The 9,358-nt window shown below is 51.5% G+C and overlaps 2 protein-coding genes across 2 annotated transcripts; both read right to left on the reverse strand.

Annotated features, from left to right (window-relative positions):
* Nucleotides 1-5,280: 5,280 nt before the first annotated feature.
* LOC106813264 lies at nt 5,281-5,928 on the reverse strand. The gene has a single exon (XM_014817362.1). The coding sequence runs from the start codon at nt 5,926-5,928 to the stop codon at nt 5,281-5,283; it is 648 nt and encodes a 215-aa protein (XP_014672848.1).
* Nucleotides 5,929-7,432: 1,504 nt separating this feature from the next.
* Nucleotides 7,433-9,204, reverse strand: LOC106813265. Its single transcript, XM_014817363.1, has 3 exons — nt 8,506-9,204; nt 8,254-8,392; nt 7,433-7,950 (listed from the first exon to the last, which is right to left on the reverse strand). Exons 1-3 carry the CDS (start codon nt 9,202-9,204, stop codon nt 7,433-7,435), a joined length of 1,356 nt encoding a protein of 451 aa, XP_014672849.1.
* Between the last annotated feature and the right edge of the window lie 154 nt (nt 9,205-9,358).

The following is a 9,358-nucleotide window of genomic DNA, read 5'->3' on the forward strand; positions in this document are numbered from 1 at the left end:
AGAATATATCTCAGCAATCTCTGCTGCAGGCCACCTTCCCTATAATCCTCAGCCATCCCCTCTGCTGGCAGGCCACCTTTCCCTAATATCTCAGCATCCAACCTCTGCTGCCAGCACCTTCCCTATATCTCAGGCATCACCTCTCCCTGCAGGCCACTTCCCCTATATCTCAGCATCCCCTCTGCTGGCAGGGCCATCTTCCCTAAATCTCAGGCATTCCCTCTGCCATGGCGCAGGCCCACCCTTCCCTCGTATATCTCAGGCATCACTCGCTGCAGCACCACATTCCCTATATCTCCCAAGCACCCCTGGCTGGCAGGCCACCTTCCCTATATCTCAGCATCCCCTGCTCCCACTTTCGCATCTTCTGCATGAGCCACCTTCCCTATATCTTCAGGCATTCCTCTCTGCTGTCAGGCTCACCTTCCCTATATCTCAGCATCCCTCTGCTGTGCAGGGCCACCGTTCCCTATATCTACAGCATGCCCCCCTCTGCCTGCAGCCACCTTCCCATATATCTCAGCATCCTCTCTGCCTGCAGGCCACCTTCCCTATAATCTCCCGCATCTCCTGCCTGGCAGGCCACCTTCCCTAATACTCTCAGCATCCCCTCTGCTGCAGGCCAACCTTCCCTAATATCTCAGCCATCTCTCTGCTGCAGCCACCTTTCCTATATCTCAGCATCACACCTCCTGCTGCAGGCCACCTTCCCTATATCTCCCGCAATCTTGCGCTGCAGGCCACCTTCCCTATAATCCGCAATCTCTGCTGCACGACCACCTTCACCTATATCTCAGCATCCCCTCGCTGCAGGCACCATTCCTATATCTAAGCATCCCTCTGCTGCCAGGCCACCTTCCCTACTATCTCCAGCAATCCTCTCTTGCTGCAGGCACCATTCCCTATATCCTCAGCATCCCCCCTGCTGCAGGGCCAGCCTTCCTATATCTCAGCATCCCGCTCTGGCTGCCACGGCCACCTTCCCTATATCTCCAGTCACTCTGCTGCAGGACCACTTCCTATATCTCAGCATTCCCCATCTGCTGCAGGCCACCTTCCCTATATCCAGCATCCCTCTGCCGCAGGCCCACCTTTCCCTATATCTTCAGCATCTCTGCTGCAGGCCACCTTCCCTATATCTCAGCGGATTCCCCTCTGCTGCAGCCCACCTTCCCCTAATATGTCCGCATCCCCTCTGCCTGCAGCACCTTCCCTATATCTCAGCATCCTCTTCTGCTGCAGGCCATCTTCCTATATCTCAGCATCCCCCCTCTGCTGCAGCCATCTTCCCTATATCAACCCTCGTGGAGGCCGATTCCCATCCAGCACCGCTCCTGCTGCAGCCACCTTCCCTATATGATCTCACGCATCCGCCCTCTGCTGCAGGCCACCTTCCGCTATATCTCGCAATCCCCTCTGCTGCAGGCCACCTTCCCTATATCTCAGCATGCACTCTCTGCCTGCAGGCCACCTTCCCTATATCTCAAGCATCTCGATGCTGAAAGGCCACCTTCCCTATATTTAGCTCTTTGAGCGACCTTCCCTTTCTCCATCCCTCGCTGCACGCCATCTTCGCCCTAATATCTCAAGCATCCCCCCTGCTGCAGGCCAGCCTTCCCTATATCTCAGCATCCCTCTGCCTGGGCAAGGCATCTTCCCTAATAATCTCCAGCATCCCTCTGTGCTGCCAGCGCACCTTTCCCTTATCTTCAGATCACCTTCTGCTGCAGGCACCTTCCCTATATCCCAGCATCCGCCTCTGCTGCAGGCACCTTCCCTATAATCTCAGCATCCCCCGTCTGTGCCAGGCCCACCTTCTCCCTATATCTCAGCATCCGCCTCTGCTGCAGGCCACCTTCGCCTATATCTCAGCAATCCCCTCTGCTGGCAGACCCACCTTCCTATATCATCAGCACCCCTCTGCAGGCCACCTTCCCTACTATCTCAGTCCATCCCCTCTGCCTGCAGGCCATCTTTCCTATATCTGCAGCATCCCCCTGGCTGCAGGCCACCTTCCCTATATCTCAGCATCCGCCTCTCTGCAGGCCATCTTCCTATATCTTCAGCTCCCCCCTGCTCAGGCCACCTCCCTATATCTCAGGCATCTCTCTGCTGCAGGCCACCCTTCCCTATACTCTCAGATCCCCCCTCTGCCTGCAAGGCCACCTTTCCCTAATCTCAGCATCCCCTCTGCTGCAGCACGCCACCCTTCCCTATATCTCAGCATCCCCTCTGCTGCAGGCCACCTTCCCTATATCTCAGCATCTCTGCTGCAGGCCACCTTCCCTATATCTCAGCATCCCCTCTGCTGCAGGCCACCTTCCCTATATCTCAGCATCCCCTCTGCTGCAGGCCACCTTCCCTATATCTCAGCATCCTCTCTGCTGCAGGCCACCTTCCCTATATCTCAGCATCCCTCTGTCTGCAGGCCCACCTTCCCCTATATCTTCAGCATCACCTCTGCTGCAGGCCACTTCCCTAATATCTCAGCATCCCCTCTGCTGCAGGCCATCTTCCCTAATATCTCCAGCACACCCGCTTGCTGCAGGCCACCTTCCCTATATCCCAGCATCCTCTCTGCTGCAGTCCACCTTCCCTATATCCCAGCATCCCCCTCTGCTGCAGGCCACCTTCCCTATATCTCAGCATCTCTGCTGCAGGCCAACCTTCCATATCTCAGCATCCCCTCATGCTGCAGGCCACCTTCCCTATAGTCTCAGCATCCCCTCTGCCTGCATGGCACCTTCCCTATATCTCAGCATCCCCCCTCTTTCTCAGCATCTCCCATCACTGCCACCACAGACCAAACAGACAGAGAGAGAGAGCATGACAAGGAGAGAGTGCCTTGCGAAGGATCAGATTAAGCGTGAAGTGACTCTCGCGTCCGCCGCCACCACCGCCGCTGTGCCGCCGCGCACCGCCGCCGCCCGCCGCCGCGCCCGCTGCAGCCGCCACCGTCTTCAGCTAGCGGCGTAGCCCACAGGCACTTGCAGCGTTTCAAATAAAATCTATAATTGCTACATATAACATGCTACATGCTACATAACACTATAATATATAAGTGTAAGCGTGCCACAGTGGCAGCCGCGAGAGCAAGTGCCGCCGGCAGCGTATGTTGACAAGGATCTTGGACGGAATATTACCAGGAAACTGTCGGCATTAATAGGTGAAAGAGAGTATAAAAAACAATTATAGAATTGCTAGTAATAGATTTCGTATTTATTTAGCAATTATATTTTATTGAAACGCTTCAAGTGCCTGTGGCTACGCCGCTAGCTGAGACGGTGGCGGCGGCAGCGGCGGCGGCGCGCGCGCAGGCGGTGGTGGCGGCCGGACGCGAGAGTAGCAGCAGCAGCAGCAGCAGGCAGCAGCAGCAGATCATCATCAGCAGCAAGCCGCATCATTCATCATCATCCAGCAGCAGCAGCAGCAGCACCAGCAGCAGTAGCAAGCAGCGGAGTAAGCCAGCGAGTAGTAGCAGGCAACAGCAGCAGCAGCAGTAGTACAGCAGCAGCAGCAGAGCAGCAGCAAGCACAGCAGCAGTATGTAGTAGCAGCAGCAGCATCGATCATCATCATCATTAATCATACAGCAGCCAAGCAGCAGCGCACCAGCCAAGCAGTAGCAGCAGCCAGCAGCAGCAGGTATAGCCAGCAACCAGCAGGCAGCAAGCAGTCACGCTATAGTAGGCAACAGGAGCAAGCAGCAGCAGCAGCAGGCAAGCAGCAGTAAGTAGTAAGCCAGCGCAGCTCTCATCATCATCATTCATCATCAGTGCATCAGCATCAGCAGCAAGCAACCAGCAGCAGTAGCAGTCGCAGCAGCAGCAGCAGCAGCAGCAGTAGTAGCAGCAGCATCATCGAATCATCAATCAATCATCAATCAAGCAAGCAGCAGCAGCACCCAGCAGCAGTAGCAGCAGGCAGCAGCAGCAGTATAGCAGAGCAGCAGCAGCCAGCAGCAGTATTAGCAACGCAGCAGCAGAGCAACAGCGCAGCAGCAGCAGCAGCAGAGCAGTAACAGTATGGCCGTGCTGCGTGACTATATCTGTGCGTCGCGTGACAGACACAGCAGGTCACACCAGCGACGATCGCTCAACGCGCATCGTTACGTCTCCCGGATAGTAACCTGATATTATACACACACACATATATATATTATATATATATATATACAGAGGCGAGAGAGAGAGAAGAGAGCGAGGGAGAGAGAGGGAGCACCACCAAACCCAAAGGCCATTGGTGACGAGGAGTGTTTTCGTATTTGATCAGTACGAGATCACCAACTTGCAGATTCCTTTCTGCTTTTAACCATTTCTGCCTTTCCTGTAGCGATGGCAGATATTCCTTTAGCCATCGTTGCCAGAATACGTCAGCCAGATACTGAACTTGGCGCCATCGTTTGCGGTAAACATCCTGCTTAACGAAGATTCCAGGTGGGAAGGATGGACCAGAGCGAAGTAACAGCGGATGGTTAGGTGTCAATTGAGCCGCGTCACGTACGTGGGCCATCGGATAGTTTGGTAATGGGACGACCATTCATGATGCCTTCTACGATGCACATGAGGGTGACAAGTCCTTCATCATTAAGCGGTTGCTGATCAAGCAAGCTGTTCAAAATGGAACGTATTGTCCGAATTTGGCGTTCCCACACCCCACCCATGTGGGAGGCTGTCGGAGGGTTAAATATCCATTTGATCTCCTTTTGGCACAAGAAGTCCTGTATCTTCCCTTGATTCCACTCACGGATGGAAAGGCGCAGCACCTTTTCTCCTCCAACAAGGTTGGTACCGTTATCTGAGCGCACCTCAACCGGATTTCCACGCCGAGAAATGAAGCGTTGAAGTGCATTGATAAAGGAGTCCGTCTCCAACGAGTGGCACACTTCAATGTGTACGGCTCTAGTTGTGAGGCACGTGAAAAGGCAACCATATCGTTTAACCTCACTCCTAGCTCGCTTAACCATGAAAGGGCCAAAAAAGTCTACTCCAACCATAGTGAATGGTGGAGGGGTGACACAATCCTTTGGCAAGTCTGCCATACATTGCGACTCAAGTGAGGCTCTCATTTTACGACATGGAATGCAGCGGAATATCACGTGTTTTACTGCTGCTTGGCCCTTGACAATCCAGAAACGTTGCCGTATCTCTCCAAGTGTGCGTTCTATGCCGGAGTGTCCTGTTGCCACATGGTAGTGTCGGATGATCAGATCAACAACTGGGTGACGATTGGGGAGAATCCACGTGTGCTTGGCTTCTGCACTGAGGGTCGCATTTGCCAGTCACTCTCCAACACAGATTATGTTGTCTCTAGATGTCATGGGTGCAAGTTTACGAATATTGCTCAACTTGAGCTGGGCATCATTGAAGCTCGTTCCCTGGATATATCTGATTATCTCCATTTCAGCAGTCGCAATGTCGTGCACTGTGAGTTGTCCACGAATATGGGTTGTCATAGTGGCTTTCTGAATTCTATGGCGAAGAATGCCTTTAACACGTAGGATCCAAGCCACGGCCTTCTTGAGTTTATACCATGCTGAATGTCTCTTTAACAGGGTATGGATGACGTCGCCTCCGGCATCAATCGCTACGTTATACACTCGAGGTTCCTTCTTAACCTCAACATCGTGGCTTAGAGCCTTTTCAGAAAATTCAGGCTGCACTGGCCAAGTCGCTTCCTTCTGCCATAGGAAGCTGGGCCCATGTATCCACCGCTCATTGTCAAGAAGCTCTTGTACAGTACGTCCTCGTAAAACGTCATCTGCAGGATTGGATTGAGTATTCACGTATCGCCACTGAGTGGGTAATGAGTGCTCACGGATCTTGGCAACGCGGTTGGCAACAAACGTCTGAAATCGCTTGTCGTCATTTCTTATGTAGTGCAAGACTATCATGCTGTCGCTCCAGAAATCTGAGTCTAGCAGTGTCATTGTCAATTCTCAGCGTATCATTTCATCTAGCTTGACAGATAGCACAGCTGCTGCTAATTCCAGGCGTGGTATTGTCGTAGATTTTAAGGCCGCTACTTTGGCCTTTGACATCAAAAGGTTACAATGCACTTGTCCTAAACCATCCACAATCCTCAAGTATGTCGCAGTTCCATAACCGCTCTCCGAAGCATCTGAAAAATAATATAGCTGCGCCGAATTTGTATCGTCTAGTGCTGTTGGTTTTATGGAGCGCGGGATCGACATGCCACGAAGCAATGGTAGGTCTCCTATTCACCGGGCCCACTGATTGGCTATAGCTTCAGGCATAGGGTCATCCCAGCCAGTCCCGAGTCTACACAGCTCCTGGAAGAGAACCTTATCCTTCAGTATGTATGGGCTTACAAAACCCAGGGGGTCATATACTGAGCTTACAATGCTCAATAAGCCTCGTCGAGTGAGAGCCTTGTCTTTCACGTTAACATCGAAACTAAACATGTCAGTTTCCGTATTCCAGAGTACTCCAAGCGCCCTCTCGGCAGGCAAAGGATCCTTGTCTAAATCTAGAGACACGACTTCCTTGGCCAACCTTGACTCTGGAACCAAGCGTACTACTTCACGTGAATTGCTGATCCACTTGGTGAGGCAAAACCCACCTATGGCAAGCATCTCTCGTAGCTGTTTAACAAGTTCTATTGCCTTTGTAGCATCTGAAACTGACATTAAACAATCATCAACATAGAAATTCTTGTCAACCGTGTTGACGGTGTCAGCGCTGTACTTCCAAGCATTATCAGATGCAGTACGCCTTAGCGCGAAATTCGCACAACTCGGGCTCCACACTCCTCCAAACAGATGTGCGGTCATTCGGTACACCTGTACACACTTTGTCGGGTCGTCATCTTTCCACCAAAGGAAACGGAGTGTATCTCTGTCATCTTGGTTGACCAAGACCTGGTGAAACATTCCTTCAATGTCTGCCATGAAGGCTATGGGTTCCTGCCTGAATCGAAGCAGTACTCCAACCAGCTTGTTGGCTAGATCCGGTCCCTGGTGTACCACGTCATTAAGTGATATTCCGCTGTACTTTGCTGCACAGTCAAATACAACTCTCACCTTCCCAGGTTTTCTGGGATGTATTACGGGATGATGGGGCAGGTACCACACATACATATCAGTGCGATTTAGCTCCTCGGGCGGTACCATCTCTGCATACCTCTTGTTGCGCATTTCAACTATTCCGGCAACGTACTTGTCTCGTAAACCGTTATCTTTGCTAAGCCGCTTACCTAAGAGATGCAGCCGACGTTCAGCCAGCGACTTGTTGTCAGGAAGATGGGGCGGTCGCTGCTTGAAGGGAATATCCATGCTATAATGTCCGTTCTCAAAATGCAATGATTGCTCCCAGATATATATAACCTTCCTATCACTAACTGACATTCCGATGGTGTCTCCTCCCACATCGTCCAGCTTCCAAAACCTTTCCACTTGGCGTTGAAGAATAGCATCAGCATCGATGCCAGTGTGAGGAAATACGAGTTGAGGGCCCTGCTTTCATTGGACCATTGAGAGTCCAGCCCAAAATGGTCTTAGTTGCATAGCGTGCTCCTGAGCCTTTTTCACGGACTTCCGTAAATATCAATACAGCAGGGTTGTCTTGACCAATAAGAAGGTAAACCTCCTTAGTGTTTATGTCTGGTATAGTAATGTCCTGCAAATGTGGCCACCTGTCGAGGTCTGCTCTTGTCACAAGGTTGTCACTGCTGATGTGGAGCTTGGGCCTGGTGAGAACATGCGACATGGATATGAGATTTTCATTCTCCAAGTCTGCCACTTTAAGACTTACTACATGGGTGTCAGTGCAAACGTCCTTGTTGTCTAGGGTTGTAAGCGTTATTGTGTTATGTCGTCCAAGTACTCCTAGTCTCTTCACCAGCTCCTCTGAACAGAAGCTCTGAGTAGATCCTGAGTCAAGCAGGGCATATGTCGTCATAAACCCGATGGCTCCATATCCTCGAACCTTAACTGGCACAATAGGGAGAGCCACCTTACCCACGTCGGCCTCAGAGCGACTTCATGTTGCATTCGTTGAGGTGCTCGCTGTGGGTGTTCGAAGGTTGGCAAGTGTCTGAAATTGTCTGTCACTCTCATTGTTGCTGATGTCGTTCCTTGGTATTGTCGAAGCCATTACCACATTGTCTCTTGGACGTGGAAGATGCAGAAACTTCGTATGCTTCTGTCCACAGCCAGGCACAGTGCACACTGAATTCCGGGAGCACTCAGCAGATCGGTGTCCAGAGCACAGACAATTTACGCAAAGATGTTTACTCTGCACAAAATCTAGCCGTTCGCCGGGTCTCAGTGACTTGAAGCCGTTGCAGTCAAACAACGAGTGCCGGCCTCCACAATAGTGACATGGGGTTTCAGTCCCCGTGGGGTTCATGGCACTGTGCGCTCGATGTGTGGTCTGCGTTTGACGGGAGACAAACTTAGTGGCAGATTGATCTACCTGAACGTTAAAGGTAAAACGCTGCCTCCCCTTCTTGTTATTTGACGTGTCCTTGTGCTGTTGCTTGTTGCTTGTTGCTCCTGCACGAGCTTGCCGAAGACTGGGTCATTCGCTTGGTCTGCAGCTGCGTCGACGTACTCAACCATATCATCGATGTTAGGGACTCGCTCATCTTTCGTCCTAATATGGTAAGCTTTGTTTGTCCAACATCGGCGCAAGTCCATGGGTAGTTTCTCAGCTATCTGAAGAAGACTCCTGCTGTTGTTCAGCTCACCGAGATTCCCCATGGTGGATAACGTCTCTCTGCAGATGCGCAGGTCATCAGCATAGTCGCGCAAAGCCTTACTGCCGTTTACATCAGGACGACGATTGATCTTCTCTATCCAAGCTTCTGATATAAGATAAGAGCTTACAAATCGGCTCTTGAGGAGACTCCTCGCATGAGCATATCCTTCGGCAGGTTCCATGACACTACAGCACTGTATTTGCTTTCTTGTGGGCCCTGTAGAGTATTGCAACAGTCGGGCAAGTTTCGCTTCACTGCTTATGGTATCTTTGTCCACAATGTTCTCAAAGGCACGGATAAAACCCCAGTACTTGAGAGGATCACCATCGAATGACATCATTTCGGTTTTTTGTAGCTGTAGAGCTTCTACTAAAGATTGCTGTTGTGCCCTAGTGTCCTTAAGCATCTGAACGAGAATGTTTCCTATTCCTTGACCTGTAGAGTCTAGCTCGCTGGTTTGTGTCGGTCGGTGATCTGCCCTCATTGCTGTGGGTTGTCTTACGTTTAAATTGGGTTGAATAATTCGTTGTGCCTCAGTGGAGTGCCCTACGTTGGCTATCGGATGCGTCCAGTGTAAGTCGTGTGTGGTACCAATACGCGACCATCCACGTAGAGTTCCCTCAGCCTCCGAGTATGTT

Source organism: Priapulus caudatus, unplaced genomic scaffold (genome assembly GCF_000485595.1).
Source record: "Priapulus caudatus unplaced genomic scaffold, Priapulus_caudatus-5.0.1 Scaffold747, whole genome shotgun sequence".
Classification (NCBI taxonomy): domain Eukaryota; kingdom Metazoa; phylum Priapulida; class Priapulimorpha; order Priapulimorphida; family Priapulidae; genus Priapulus; species Priapulus caudatus.